At 42.3% G+C, this 16,392-nt stretch overlaps 1 protein-coding gene across 4 annotated transcripts in view; it reads right to left on the reverse strand.

Moving 5' to 3' along the window:
• The window catches only part of pik3c2g (phosphatidylinositol-4-phosphate 3-kinase catalytic subunit type 2 gamma), a 179,211-nt gene that overhangs the window by 1,231 nt on the left and 161,588 nt on the right, over positions 1-16,392 (reverse strand). For all 4 annotated transcript variants that reach the window (XM_028450119.1, XM_028450121.1, XM_028450122.1 and 1 more), the window contains 13 exons: positions 15,772-15,879; positions 15,545-15,637; positions 15,311-15,440; positions 15,096-15,232; positions 14,855-15,024; positions 14,572-14,728; positions 14,391-14,500; positions 12,808-12,979; positions 4,422-4,540; positions 4,189-4,285; positions 4,044-4,107; positions 3,886-3,965; positions 3,666-3,791 (listed from right to left, as the gene is read on the reverse strand). In XM_028450119.1, coding sequence (XP_028305920.1) covers positions 3,666-3,791; positions 3,886-3,965; positions 4,044-4,107; positions 4,189-4,285; positions 4,422-4,540; positions 12,808-12,979; positions 14,391-14,500; positions 14,572-14,728; positions 14,855-15,024; positions 15,096-15,232; positions 15,311-15,440; positions 15,545-15,637; positions 15,772-15,879 — 1,563 coding nt within the window. The remainder of the gene's footprint in view (positions 1-3,665; positions 3,792-3,885; positions 3,966-4,043; positions 4,108-4,188; positions 4,286-4,421; positions 4,541-12,807; positions 12,980-14,390; positions 14,501-14,571; positions 14,729-14,854; positions 15,025-15,095; positions 15,233-15,310; positions 15,441-15,544; positions 15,638-15,771; positions 15,880-16,392) is intronic.

Raw genomic sequence — 16,392 nt, forward strand, 5'->3', positions numbered from 1 at the left:
ACATGATCAACAAATCCATATTGTCAAATATAAATCTAATTGTACTTGCTGGTTTAAAATTAGGTTTGGGAATATGTATGGGCATTGAGCTTGCAAGTATTGATCTCATAATTAAAGAAGGTAGCCTATATGTTTCTCAGCATGTAAAAACAAAACCTAGGCAGCTACCATAAACCCAGGATTTGATTTCCATGAGAGCTGCCTCATTTGTCACTCATGTTGGGGCATCATTACAACCTAAAATACATTTTCTGCTCTTAAGAGGCAGTTGTACAAACACTTTTGAAAAAGACATTGAGCACTTCTTTGTTCATCTTTTTCTCTACATTAACAATAGTGAAAATATGTGGGTCAGTGTATGTGCTGTTTATTTTTTTAACTTATTACCAGTCAAATTGGACTTTTCCTTTCCTTTTATAGATTACACCTTTGTAATACATGTGACATAATTATTAAGTAGAAAGTTATAGAGGCACACATCTCAATTTGTGTTAGCTCAACTATAAGTGTTGGAGAGTGGCTATATGCACGCACATCTACCGGTATTATTTGATAGGAACTGTGAACATGAATCGGCATTACATCTATTTTAACAACAATAGATGTAATGCCTTTTTATAACAAAAATACTAATTTCATCCACAGTGCCTTGGCAGGTAAAAAACTAACTTAGCAATAAGACAATAAATCAGAATGAAAACACATAACTGAACAGTAAATAAAGACATTAAATCACAATTGACAAACAATAACTCACAGTAAAATACATTACCTTATACTATAGACTGTTTCAGATATTACTGGCCTTCAGAGAAAGAGCATTTTGTCTAAATGCAGATTTTCTATGTTGAACCTCACAGTCCAGTTTTTATCATTTATGGTCCCTGATGTGGGACCAAAAATTACCTTTGTATTTTCAGTTCATGATCTAATTAAGATAATTTCTATCATATTTTTTTTTTTGTATTTTTTGTGTCATTTTGTGTATTTTGTTGTTGTTTGTCTGTTCTTTTTATAATTCAGTATTTTTTGTGTGTGTGTTTTTGTTGCTGTTTTTTGTGTTGTTGGTATTACCTAACCGATTTTCTCTCAGTGTGTGTGTTTTTGGTGTTGTTTGGTTGTTTCTTATGTCATTTTGTATCTTATTTTTGTTGTGATCTGGTGTTTTTTTTGTTTGTTTATTTTCTCATTTAGTGTGTCTTTGTTGTTATTTTGTGTGTTGCTGGTAATAGTATTTTTCTCTCTTAGAGTGTGTTTTTGTTTTCATTTTGTGAGTTGCTGTACTACATAGTATGATTTTCATTTTTAATTGAAAAATAAACATTCTAAAACTCCATGTTTTTAATGCTTTCATTTGTTAATTTTCTCAAGTAGTGCCATCGCGTACCTCCATTTGAGAAACACTGATTTACAAGTACTGCTGGTACTTATATATTTGGGTGCTAGATGGTTTGGCCAGGGGCCATCTTTCGCGGGGGCTTCCAGCGCAATTGGGGTTTCCCTGGGAGCAGGTGGGCTTGGGAGGCGGGCCAGGCTTAATCGGCACAGGCATGTTGGGTAATGTTCTACCTTTCCTGTGGGGCAGCCCCCTTTTGGGCTATGTCCAGCTGTACTTTCTCAGGGGGATTGCTGAGGGCCTCCTTGCCCTGTTTGGGCTTTGGGGTGATCACCAGAGGGGTATTCCATGAAGCGGCTTATGTTCAAACTCTGAATATGTTCGGGCTCAAATGAGTGAAACTCAGTATCCCATTCCTACCTGACTCCACCCACCTGAACACTTAAATGAACCTTGACACTTTTCTCTGAAACACATTAGTAACATCACACACCACAGACGTACTCACATCATTACTAATGTTGTGTTGCTTTACATTTTTTTTTTTTGTTTTTTGTGCAAACGGTAGTTTTCTTTATAACATTGTGGATGCAGAGCATTAGTGAAAGTCACTGAGAGGTTGATTTGCATTAAAACGCCTACTGACATCTGTAGTAAAGTTCCCTGGATACAAACCTGTGGATAATATAAAAGAGGCGATGACAATTTAAATCAATCCACTTTTGAGGCTCAATTTTTGTTTTATATTGTTATACAGTTTGATCTATAGATCACTCAACTTTGAAGTTATGATGGCGCAGTGAATTATGAGACCACTTTTCAAAGCAATGGTTCGCGTCCTGCTTACGTTTTTTTTCATGACATATTTTTTTGGACGTTGAGATGACTCTGGCGACAATATTACATTAAAAATCAATATAATTGATTCGATATCAAGCGGCAGTCACTGTCTTTATAGGCAGTGTAACTGCCATCCTATGCTGCTGCCACGTCTCCTCAGACACATTTTATTCATATTATTCCCCACTCGTCACGTCACTGAAGCGTGACTAATCACTATATAATAAGACTATATAGTCACTGAAATGGTGTTCAGTGTGAACGCACCTTTAGAACAGGCTCATATTCCTCAAACACCGGCTTATTTCACCCATTAGGGTGAAAAAAATCACTCTCTTCCAGGTGGTTACCATGGTAGTTTGTGTAATCATCGATCCATTGATTATGGCTTTTTATCGCGTGTCCACGTCAGTAACCCAAGGTTTGCATACTCAGGGTTGATTGACCCACTTCATACCAGCTGTAATCGAATCTGATACCCAGAGTTTCCCATTGCGGGGTATGTTGACCCAGAGTTTATGATAGACTCAAAGTTTGTTATACCCCTCAGATCTACTGCGCCGGTGGCAGGGTTGGCCCTGACTATGGCTGGACACTCATGGGGGAGGAGTGGCTCTATGGGGGACCTGACCCCTGGTGGGATGTCTTGCAGCATCTTGCTCAATAAGGTTGGCGGCCTCTGGAACTGCTGCTGCCTTTAAGTGGGTTGCCACCGGAGCAATCTTGGCCCTGTTCCCTCTAGGCTTAGGGTCTGGCCTCTGCTGGTATCAGCCGAGGTCACCTGTTGGCTGTCATGTCTGCGTGGCACCGGATTGCCTTTGACTGGGGGCTTTGGCTCCTCAGATGGGCGCCCAGGCAAGACGTGGGTGGCGGGGCAGCAACTGACTGCAGTCGGCCCTTGGCACTGTGGGCTTATTTAGGTGCACTCAGGGTGGATGTGAGGGGGCCTCTGTTTTACCTGGGTTCTGTGGGGAGGGCAGAGTGGCCTCTGAAGGGGCGGCCTGCCTGGCTGGTTTGGTATCCAATAGGGGCTTCCAATAGGAGCTCCTAAAAGCACATTTGTTGAAGATGTACAGGCATGTCTGGGGCTTCAGGATAACACTCATTTTGACTACAACAAAAATCTCTGTGACCCTCGATGACACATATCTCCTTCTGTTTGCTTTTATCTTCATTCTGTCTAAGCAGCTGGATTTTCCCCCGACTATTTTTCTTTTTATATATATCTACAATGGCACAACTTCTCTGTACAATTTTTAATCCACAACACAATTTTCATAAAACATGACCACGATGGCTCCACACAAAAAGTATTGAAGTATATTAGTTCAGCATTCTGGTTTTGTTTCTCCACTCTTCTCCGTTATTTAACCTGACGTCATAGGGGAAACGAGGCTTGGGAGAGTGCTTCTCAAATGACAAATTTAATTCAGTTATTCCATGACATCTAGCTGAAGTATGCAGTAAACAGAGTATGGGAAAGCTGTACCAGCTCATTAAAGATGGGGTTGTCATTATTCCGGACCACCATTGTCTTTTTCTTGGTCAGCTGCCGAGGGTCTGGTCTCAAGCGTGTGATCACATACGCATCAGGATTAGAGCCGTTTGCTTGCTTCTGTTTCACAAAGGGGAGGTATAAAAGAATAAAAGTGAAAATCTCCAAACTGTCCATTTTTCATGTTGATTCTAACAAAATCATGAAAACTCACAATGTTCTTAAGATGTTTCACCAAAACACACAGCTTAGAGTTGGAGTAAGAAATTAACAGCTGGATCTGAGGACGGGCTCCTGCAACAAAGCATCAGTAACATTTAACTGCAGCATTGTGTTTAATAAACATTCATTCATGTATTTCTGTAGAGTTACCTGAGGATCCACTTTCCTGGAGCATGCATGGACCGTCAAGAAACAAACTGCACACAAATTCGTTCTGCAGGCAAGAAAACTTATTTAAATTTTTAATATAAAGCAGTAGATATTCCACCAGTAACAGAACATGACACTGACTGACCCCCTTGCACTGCCCCTCAAAAAGCTGCTTCAAATATTTATTTAGCAGTTTGCTCTTCCTTTCTGGGTTGAACGAAGCATTGTACCAGCTGGGAAACCTTTACCAGAGAAAATAAATGTGATAATTAATCCTTACTCAGCAAAAAAAAAAAAAAAAAAAAAAATCACATTCGATAAATTATTATGTGTCAGGATGTTGAAAATTAGTAGGTATGTGTGTAGAGATTTACTTACTGAGGAAGTGTATTTTCAATAAAGTGCTTTTGTAGTTCTTTGTGGATCAGCTCAAACTGCCCAAATGTTTTCTCACTGGTCAGAAAACCATCATGAATGGTTATTTGAAGTTCATAGACCTGAAAAAACAAAACCAAACACTGATCAGTTCATGCAATGAACATGTGAGTGTAAAGACCCACAGCATTAAAGGTCCATTACTTTTTTTTCACCCATCTTCATTCTTTCTATAAACCCCAACAACATAGTATTTGAGGTTTATTTTCCCAAACTAGTCTCTTTTCCAGAGTTTTACCCATCTGAAAAGTCACTTTCACGACGCTTCTATGCATGAGTAGGCGTGTCTGTACACGCAGACTTTATGCCAGAGCTGATCACCATAGGGATTTTCTTTTGCAATCCACACACTCTTGTTATTGTTTTCAGCCAAAGAATAGCACATTAAAGTCAAACACATGGCTATTTAGGCGGCTATTGTGATTGTGAGTCTGACAAATGCTGCTTCATGGTGTGTGAGCAGCAGCAGCAGCAGCGGCAGCAGCAGCAGCAGTGGAGTAAACTGTCAGCTGAGTCAACTGTTTCAAACACTCACCAGTGTGTTAAGCTGCTAAATCACTTTCTTGTCATCCGCATCACTTCTGACCACAGGAATAGTCCATTTAAGGTGGTAATCATTTGTTTTGTCCAATCGCTGCGATCACACTGCGCTTCAGATTATCTTTACACATTATCTATATACTGAACGTAAAAATATTAATTGTGGATAAAAGGACTAGCGGTTAAAGGAGCAGGCTTGCAATCATAGACTCACTGGTTAGATTATCCATGACTGTGGGATGTTGATCAGTCCCTTATATCCGCTCTAGGGAACAACAACTTTAAAACCTAATTAAATTTTTTCCCCCTAATTTAATGTGGGTGCTCGTCAGGATCGGTAACTTTGCTCTGATCAGTCCATGAAAAATAGGCAGATTTCGACAGAAACTGTCCTGAGTTTGAGATTCTTGCCAAAAAAAAAAAAAAAAAAAATATATATATATATTTGTTTTTCATTCCTTACTTGTGAAGCAAAACTCGAGACGTTTTCTCTCTCTCTCTCTCTCTCTCTCTCTCTGTTCTTTCCACATGCAGCCCTTGGTCTAATTTCCCAAAGTAAACGTACAAAATTGCAGAAAAACACACAAAACAAAAGCAAGAATACAGTATATAAAAAAAAATATATATATATACTGTATATATATATATAAATAAATAAAGAGTTACAACATTGCAGGACAACGCTGTAAAAGACAAGAAAAACACAGAAAATATTGTACAAAAGCTGTACAAAATTACTACAACTTAAACTTTTTGATCAAGTAAAGCACATTGAGTTGTCGTGTGTATGAAATGTGCTATGCAAATAACTTTGCCTTGCCTTGCCTAACAAAAATGAACCAAATGACAACAGTAATACACAAAATGGCTCACAATAGAAAATGACAACAAAAATACACAAAAACACAAGAAAAACACAAAAACTACTCTGCAAAAACACAGTACTAACAAACAAGCAAAATTACAACAGAAATACACAAAATGTACACCAAAAATGCAAATTTACAACACAAATATGACTCCAAAAAACATAAATTTTACAGGAAATATAAATATGCTATACACAGAATGACAGAAAAACACACAAAACTTTGACAAAAATGAACAAAACGACAACAGTAATGCACAAAATAACACACTAGAAAATGAGAACAAAAATACACAAAAAGACAAGAAAAACACAAAAAATGACTGCAAACCCATAGTACTAACAAACAAGCAAAATCACAAAAGTCATTTCAAAAAAACGCAAAATAACAATACAAGTACATATTATGACTAAAAAAAAAGCATACATTTTACAGGAAAAATACACAAAATGACAACACAAGTACATATTATGCCTCATAAGGAGTAGGGCAACCACAAACATACACAGAATGACAGAAAAACACACAAAATTACTATCAAAACTCCTTGTTCTTTCCTGTGTTAATGATCAGATTGGTCATTCTAAATTTAGACTGGAAGCCTCATTTTTAATTGGAATAAACCAGCTACTTAATTCAGATTTAGGTTTAATTCGGAATAAAATGTGCATTAGGAATTAAGTTTACACGGTCAGTTTAAAGAGGAATTAACTTTTATTCTGCTTTAAAGAGGAATTAAAGCTCCCATACAAACATGTTGGCTCCCAGAGACTTGTGTGCCTTTTCAGTGGAGACAGTCCTGATTTGCATTTGTATAGATCACAGCACGGTCGGTTACATGTGAAAACCTTACCCAGTACTAGAAGCTGGGGGGTGTTGCTTTCTCTGTTGACTTAGAGTTAACGACAATTTACAGTGACGAAAACTGCCGGAAATCCCACTTTTCATGCAGTGTCTGCTCCTCCCAACCGCAGACGTAGGTTTAAAATACATTTTTTTACGGCATTGTTCTGTGAGCTTTTTACATTTCTCACCTTTGTGATCGACAATCTTTGGTACTCTATAAAATATCTTTCCCTTTTCTGGGTTAGAACGTTTGGAGCAGCCGTAAACTCCACAAAACATGGGCATTTTGATGATTTCAGATGGCAGATTCTCAGGCTTCCTGCTCTCCATCAGAATTTAGTGCTCTCGCTTTGTCGCGATGCGGCAATGTCAGTGATGTCACGTGAATCAACAGAGCAGGCCATAAACATATACACATTCTATTGGCTGATCCTAACAACAGCTCTGGGGTACATTCAATAGCACAAATGTAGCAGACTCCCGTCCATGTGCGGGATTTATTTTACTTTGTAACGGAATCTATTTCAATGTAGCAAATTACTGTGTTATGGCAAACTTATTAGTTATGCTTAATAATATATTTACTCATATATTTACTCATATATCTTAATCCTTAAGCCCTGGGTTGTAACTTTCCATTGTGTTATTCTCATGTCTTCAACTTTGCTTCTAGCTCTGGGTCAGGCCACCTCTTCAAAAGCACATGATGTCTTCCCAAAACAATACTGAAATCTCACAAGGTCGAGACGCACAGGCACCCTCTGTGTACACACTCACATGCCTACGCACACTCACATAGTCACACATACACACCCCATACACATCCATTCACACACACAAACACATAAACGCACACACCTCCACTCCCATGACAATCAGAAGATACCAGAGGACTGGCTGTTTTGACCCAAAGAAGAAACTGTCTCTTTTCACCCTCTCCTATCACCTCCACCCTGTCCTCTTTATCTCCTGGGGGGAGGAGGGAGGGGGGACTGAGGGGGAATATACGTGATGAGTTAGAACTGTGTGCCACTCGATCATCGGACGTTCGCCCGGGCGGTCACTAATTTTGTCCATCTTTGTACTCTTTTTTTACTTAGTTTTATAATAAACATTTTTTATAAAATCATCAATGCCTCGCCTGGACTCCATCACTCAACCAGAGCAATAAATCTCCAAATGAGGTCAACCGCAAATTTGCCGTGACAACTGTTACTTAAAACAAAATTTACTGAAGTAAAAGTAGAAATACAGATTTTAAAAAGTATTCAAATAAGTAGAAGTACACAAAAAAGCTACTCAATTACAGTAACGAGAGTAAACGTAATTTGTTACTTTCCACCCTTGGATATGTGTATGTATCAGTCCCTCCAGGATTTTTTTTTAGCTTATACACTGAGCATACCCTGAATGCAAAAGATGCAAAAGTCTTTTAATCAAAATGATCATCAGAAGTGTCAGTCAGTAAACAATATTGATCTTAAGGAATCTTAAAGTGCATAACATGAACCTGTCATAAAGACATATTTCTTTAGGAATTAAAAAAAAAACAAAAAATACAAAGCATTAACGAACATACTGCATGTTATGATATTGTGTGCTTCTTGTTTGTTCTCCCACATGGGGTTGTGCACTGGCTTGCATTCTCTTGACATGCTTTGCAGAAGCAAAATGCTTCTGCAAAGATGACTTCCGCTTGTGCTCAATAGTGACATTGCATTTTGAACAAAAAGGTTTACCTCCACTCTTTTCGAAGCAACAATGGGTACTGTTTAGCATGGTCCTTAACCAATATTTTTGTTGGCAAATGCGAGGTATTTCTATCGCACATGACTCCATTGAATGCTTTCTTCTGGCACTGGTTAAAAACAGGATGTGATGTAAGCATTTTCTTCTCCGTAGGTTCCTTGGAAGCAGCGCAAAGCATAGACATAATATACGTAGACGCAGTGGGCGGCAGCAGTCGATGCGACGTCTACGTTTACATGTCTATGGCGCAAAGCCCATAGTACATCATCTGCTACTTCCGTAGCAACTACCAGTGATACTGTGGGCAGGGCGAAGCTTTGAGACATCCATCTGTAACTCGTCTCAGGTTGTATTACTATTTGTCCTCCTTGATTTACTATTTAATGAATGAAGTCATTATTGCAACTAAGAAAGCATATCTTGTGGAAGGCAAGGCAAGACAGAGGCGCGGAGAGAACGGAGTAGATGCCAGCGGTTTATTGTTGGACCTCACTACAAGACAACACCACCATATATACAAGACTTCCTGATTGTGCAACCAATCCCACCGTGACACATACCCTGGCCAATCTGGCGATGAGTGCCCCTAGTGGACCGCCACACAGGCCCCCCCCGAAACGACAGAATGGGCACCAGGCACAACAAAACCCAGCACCAACACGTCAAAGAAAGGACAACATATCAAAAAACAAAACATGAACCCAGAACGGGCAAAAGCACCTCAAGTCCCCCGAGGAGGTCTAATAGGACGACCATAACGGCTGACTCGCAAAGTCCCAGGAGGGTCAGACACCAGCAGGCGCGGGGGGCGACCACGACGGCGGCGGGCTCGACCCGGACGAGGGGGCACACCCGGCAACAAAACCAGGCGGGGAACAGAGTCCGTAGCAGCAGCAGGAGCAGCAGAAGCAGGAACAGCAGCAGGAGCAGTAGCAGCAGCAGCAGGAGGACGACCCCGGCGAGGAGGCAGGGCCGGAACCATCAACCCGTCGGGGTCCTGGTGAGCAGGCTTCAGACGATCAACAGAGACCCGCTCCAGGCGACCACCAAAGTCAATGACAAAGTTCTTAGGCCCCGCCTCCACAACCCGAAAGGGCCCATCGTATGGAGGTTGGAGCGGGGAGCGGTGGCCACCACGCCGGAGAAACACAAATCTCGATGACAGGAGATCCCTCGGCACTCGGAAACGAGGCAAACAGTGGTGCACAGGAACCGGAGCCAGCGCCCCTGCGGCCCCCTCAATGGGCAGACGAGGGGCCATCGGGACCGCCGGAGCCGAGGCAGCAGGCAGGAAATCCCCCGGGACCCTCAGAGGCTGCCCATACACCAGTTCAGCGACAGAAGACTGAAGATCCTCTTTGGGAGCAGAGCGCAGGCCCAACATGACCCACGGCAAACGGTCAACCCAGCCCCCATCCGTGAGGCTGGCCCGAAGAGCGGCCTTGAGGGAGCGATGGAAACGCTCACAGAGGCCATTCGCCTGGGGGTTGTAGGCTGTAGTGCGATGGAGCCGCACCCCCAGGCCCACAGCCATGGCGTCCCACAGCCCCGATGTGAATTGGGCCCCCCTGTCCGAAGTCAAATCCGCAGGTGTGCCGAACCGCGAGACCCAAGCAGAGATGAAGGCCCGGCCCACCACGTCCGTCGACGTAGATTCCAGGGGCACCACCTCCGGCCACCGAGTGGTTCTATCCACCATAGTCAGGAGATGCGTGCAGCCACGAGAAGGGGGCAAAGGACCGACCAAATCCACGTGCACGTGGTCAAAACGCCTTTCCGGCACCAGAAAAGGCTCCAGCGGAGCCCTGACGTGTTGGTGGACCTTAGCCCGCTGACAAGGCACGCAGGCAGCGGCCCATCCTTTGACGTCTCTGCGCAACCTGGGCCAGACGAACTTAGCGCTCACCAGCTTCACAGACGCCTTAACACCGGGATGAGACAAGGCGTGAACAGCATCGAAGATCCTGCGACGCCAGCCTACAGGAACCAGAGGCCGCGGCTGTCCGGTGGCCACGTCGCACAGCAGAGTGGTCCCATCCTCATGGCAGGGCACGTCCACGAGCTGCAAACCCGTCACAGCAGAACGACAGGCCTGGAGATCTGCATCGCCGTCCTGATCCACCGCCATAGCCGAATAATCCAAGCCTAGATGCACAGAGGAAACCAACACACGAGACAGACAGTCCGCCACCCCATTGTGCTTACCAGCAACGTGTTGAATGTCCGTGGTAAACTCTGAGATTGCGGCCAGCTGCCGCTGCTGGCGGGCTCTGTTCCCCGCCTGGTTTTGTTTGTGCAGCTTTTCCTCCGTCAGCTGCCGCCTCCTGTACGTACTGCGCTGGCGAGCTCGCCGCTGGTTGCTACCAAGGACTACAGGGGTTTGGCGGAGGAGGCGGACCGGATTCTGCTGGCTAACCGGCCGTGCGGCGTGCATGCCCTGCTTCCTGAGCCTTCCTGGTCGGCGCCGGACGAGGTGGGCGCTGTGGCCGCGGTGACGGACCGTCGCCAGCAGGAGGACGACCCCGGCGAGGAGGCAGGGCCGGAACCATCAACCCGTCGGGGTCCTGGTGAGCAGGCTTCAGACGATCAACAGAGACCCGCTCCAGGCGACCACCAAAGTCAATGACAAAGTTCTTAGGCCCCGCCTCCACAACCCGAAAGGGCCCATCGTATGGAGGTTGGAGCGGGGAGCGGTGGCCACCACGCCGGAGAAACACAAATCTCGATGACAGGAGATCCCTCGGCACTCGGAAACGAGGCAAACGTAGTAGCGTAGTCTGAGCATCCAGAGCAGCGACAACATGGTAGTAGCGGGTGTCATCCACAGTAATCCCACGAAGCCGAAACTGAGCCTCGATATGCTGAAACCAGGGCTCGGGGTCGTGCTGCCAAAACTCCGGAAGCTTAACAGTAGCCGCATAGACCGCAGGAGCAACAACCGGCGCAAGCGGAACGGCATCGCCAGCGGCAAGCGACATGGTCGAGAGCGGAAAAAGAAACTCACGTCGGGGTCACCAATGTGGAAGGCAAGGCAAGACAGAGGCGCGGAGAGAACGGAGTAGATGCCAGCGGTTTATTGTTGGACCTCACTACAAGACAACACCACCATATATACAAGACTTCCTGATTGTGCAACCAATCCCACCGTGACACATACCCTGGCCAATCTGGCGATGAGTGCCCCTAGTGGACCGCCACAATCTCTCATTTTTCCTCTGTGTGACTCTCTTTGGTTTTTAAGGTACAGCCTTATTTTAATTCCACTAACAGGTTGCAATTGCAACATCGCGAAATCCTGGAGGGACTGATATTTATTATATTAAGCATGTGGAGATTAATCAATATGAATCGGTATCTTGACATAAACGTACGCAATGCGAGGGTATCGATTCATTTAGTGTGCATCGGTACAATTTACGGGTGAACTCGAGATGCATCGGTGAAATCCATGGTTGCATCCATTTTTTCATCAATCCTTCCATCCATCCATTTTCTGACCCACTTGTTCCTGTTCTCAGGGTCGCGGGGCGGTTTTTTCGTGTTGTATTTTATTCTATCCTGTATTTTTCCGAGGCCCATTGAATGCACCATTACTGCTGCGCATTTTGTTTTGTCACACAAACACACAGAGAGAGAGAGAGAGAGAGAGAGAGAGAGAGAGAGAGAGAGAGAGATGAAACATCCAGAAAAATGTAAAAATCAGCAGGTTTATGAAAGACTAGAAACAATAAACAGCATAAAGTTGCTATATAACCACTTTGGGTTTGTACAGAAGCGATCGTGTCTGTATTCTGACTCTGTCCGGACTCCATGTGGTCGCTCCTGGGGCGATGGTGCCTGGGAGTTTAGTGTTTAGTTTCAGTTAAAACTGACCATAACAAGCTGTAAATGGACTGATATGCTGATGCGGGGCAGTAATGGGGAAACTTCACGTGGAGATCGAAACTCATCGGTTGAAACTGATCAGAATATGCGGAAACATACGGAAACCTTCATTAACTGGAGTATAGCAGCCCGTTCTGATTGGCCAAGTTGTCAGAAGGGCACCCTCATCAGCCAATAGGGTGCGGCATATGTCATGGAGCGGCCTTTACAAGATTTTCTCTTGGAAAATTGCTCAATTATTTGAATGCGGCCAATACAGCAGTGCATTCAATAGCCCGGAAAATGTGGTGCTTGTATATGACAATAAACAGTAATCCAAGTTTTTTCCACTCGTTTAAACAGGACACCAGTAAAACTCCCTTGCACGTGTGCGAGTGGATACAAAGTTCTTTACACTGAAGGATTTTTAATAGACAGCAACACAAAACTTCCATTCTCACCACTTCTCTTCCTTTGACAGTGAAATCCTTGATGACAGCCTTCTGGATGTTCGTGCTGGGAGCAGAGACGGTCTGATCCTGGCCAACCGACTCATGTTTCTTCCCCTGAGCCATGGCATGTGCCAGGAAGTTAACTTTTACTGCCACACAGTCCATGCTCTCTTTGATCTTCCTGCAGCAGAAAAGATGAACAGTTAAATCATCAGCAGCAGTTACAAATAGGTAAAAAACCCTGGTTTCAATAAACTCATGTCACCAATTATTGAGTAAGTTTTTGGAGCTACAATATAATCAACTAATTTGGAAAAGGGTCAAAGACATAAAACAGTTTGCAAACTGCCTTATGCAACACTGCATATTTGTGTCAGTTTAGTTGACCAATCATTTTTCCCAAATCCTTTCTTTACATGACTGAGACCCTGTCCACACGTTGCCGGGTATCTGCTAAAACTAGTGCTGTCAATAGATTCAAAATATTGTGCGATTATTTAAATATGCTCTGTGAATAATTAGTCTAATTAATCTTGTTTTTTAAATATTTTCATTTAAATTACATTATTGTGTCAGATTGAAACATTGATGTATAACAAAGTGGCTTTATGAAGTCATTTATTGACTCAGAATTGAATAATTTCCTTTCCTCTGTACGTGAGACTAGACCCAAGGGCTGCTGACACCTTTAGTTTAGACCAGTGATTCTCAACTGGTGGGTTGGGACCCAAAAGTGGGTTGTGAACCTATACTGGGTGGGTCGCGGACAGCTGGTCAAAATAAATCAATATTTAAAGTCTCTCAGGTTGGGTTGGACCTGTCTTTTATTTTGAAATAAACTTTTCTTTTGACAAGTCTGTTGTGAAATGCTTGTTGCACAGGCAAATGTATAGATTTATGTTTAAAAAAAAGATTGTATGGATTAATAAGATTAAATTTGATTCGTTGAATTGTTAAAAAAAAAAAAAAAAAAAAAAAAGTGGGACGGTGGGAAAATTGGGTCACAGGGTGAGACCAGTTGAAAACCACTGGTTTAGACATCAGATAAATATTGATGTGTACTTTAGTCAATCTTCAAATAACAGAAAATACAAATGAAATAAAATATCAAGTCCACATGTGGTGCAAAAAGTTAGCACATCATAAACAGTAAGAACACTTGATGATCAATACAATTATTACACCGAACTTGTTGCTTTTTTTCTCCTTCAGATAATATACAATAAATAAAACATACCCATCAAAAACACTGTTGTCTAATACCATTGAACTGTATATATAGATAATGTGCTATACACATATTCACCAGACACTATGTATAGCACTGTAGTTATTTATTTTTTATGCAAAATGTACATACTCCTCATGACTGTTTTACCTCCTTTTTGTACTATGTATGTCCTATGTTTAAATTGTATATATTGTTTATTATTGCACTGTTACTGGTGTTGTTTTTTTTAAATCTCATTGTACATGTGTGCAGTGACAATAAAGGCATTCTAAAACAAACAAAAAAAACATGATAAGAACAGTTTTTAAATGTGGAAAAAAAAGTCTCTGTTAGTGAAATTAGAATAAGTAGGATTAATTACTTTGTAAAGTAGGATGTTGCTTCCAGGTCTGTGTCATGATATCTGAGGTTGTTGAGGACGTACTGCAGGTCATTAATGTTCTTAATGTCTGGCATTCCTGCATGTAGCATCTGTAAATTCAGAAGGCAAATGTTTTTTTCTTTTTTGTTCTTAAACATGGGTAATACATTACTGGACTCACCAGCTCTAACAAGCTGAGGATGAGGGCAGAGCGTTTTCTGATATGATTGTAAGCTTCACAGCAGAGTTCCACAAAGCGATGCAGGCGGTGAGTATTCTTTCCCCCACCTGTGATGAAGTGCTGCATCTCTGATGTGAAGATAAAGGGCGATCGGTCCCTGAGAGCCAAAAGAAGAAATGTCCCTGGTTATTCTATATAATGTGGCCTCTGCATTCCTTTACTGATTACAAAATAACAAAAACTAATCTTCATCCTGTGAATGCTGCTCGGCTATCCTGCTCACCTTTTTAGGGCCCCAATCTTCTGAGCATTTCCCATAATTTTTCCAAAGTCAATGTGAAACATATGACCACTGTGTTTCAACATAATGTTATCATTGTGGCGGTCACATATTCCCAGGATGAAGGTGGCTACGCACCACCCTGCACACGACAGGATGAAGTTCATCACAGCCTGCGTATACACAAAGGCAGATAGTAACAAATACACCCAAGTAAAAACATCACTTCTGTTTTGTTACTAACTTTCTCATAGTCCTCTTTTGTCTTGTTCCTCATGTGGAACCATTTCTCCAGCGTGTCCTCTCGAAGGGTCCCACCCAGACCCCACTCCTGCTGAATCTTCCCCAGGGTCACTGCATCTGGTACCACTTCCACCAGGCCTGGGAGCAAAAAACAACATTTAAATACAAACCACGCAAAGACAGAGTTAGAGACAGCTGCTGCTATAGTAAAATAACCTTGGTTTCTGCCAGTAGAAAGACATCGGTAGGTGATCATCTGCAGGTCCAACCCTTCCTGAAGCCAAATGTGGTCCATCACACGGACTATCTGAAGCACTAGCATGTCCTGACGCAGGTTATCGCCCGTCTAAAGAAGTCATTTATGTTCATGTGAATTATTGGTGCACTCAGATGTTTAATAAGCATGCTTCTTTTAGGTTTGTAGAGTAGACGCTGCTTAAGGTTACCTACCTTGCAAATGACACTGACATTATCGGCCAGAAGATCAATGCAGGTAAATGAGATCTCCAGAGGAGCTGCATTGGAGTTGAAATATTTACAGCTCTGTTGATTCAAAATAATATAAAGAGTTTAATTGACTTTCTGTATATACTGTATATATATATATATATATATATATATATATATATATATATATATATATATATATATATATATATATATATAAATGGCCTCACATCCAAGTTGACTGCTTTTACACGAACTGCTGGATCCAGTGGTAGAGAACAGCTGATATTGTTCATGAAGACCTCAGCAATTTTCCTCTTGTCTTTGTTCACAATGTCCTGAAAAACAAATAAAAAATAAAACTTTTAAAAACTGATTTAAAAATCTGTCTTTGGAAGTTTAACCACTTTAGTGTTTTTTTAATGAAATCAAAATGTCTAATTCAGTAGGTGAAAAGATGTCCTGATCGTATGGGGACTGACATTTTTAAAATTTTAGGTAGCAGAGATGAGGAAAGTTTACCCTAGTCTCAGTCGATACCTCCACAAGAAGCATAACGAGGTCAATGACAACAAGAGCCAGACTGGCAGAGGGAGGATGCAGTGTGAACACTTCAAGGTTTGCCAGGCCATATGGGGGTTGAGCCACACAGCGAACCCTCAATATGTCCAGGGCAGTTTGGACAGCACGCAGTTTGGACAAAGTTTGTTGAATGTCCCACCTCAAACACCCCTGAGACCGCTGAAAGTCTTTTCGAAAGCCAGTCAGGTAAAACAAAAATGTTTTAGCCTTAGCTTACAAATAGTTGTGTCTACATGTCCCTGTGTGACTGACATGTTTGCTAATTTTGC

The sequence above is a fragment of the Gouania willdenowi genome, chromosome 6 (assembly GCF_900634775.1).
Source record: "Gouania willdenowi chromosome 6, fGouWil2.1, whole genome shotgun sequence".
Taxonomy (NCBI): Eukaryota; Metazoa; Chordata; class Actinopteri; order Blenniiformes; family Gobiesocidae; genus Gouania; species Gouania willdenowi.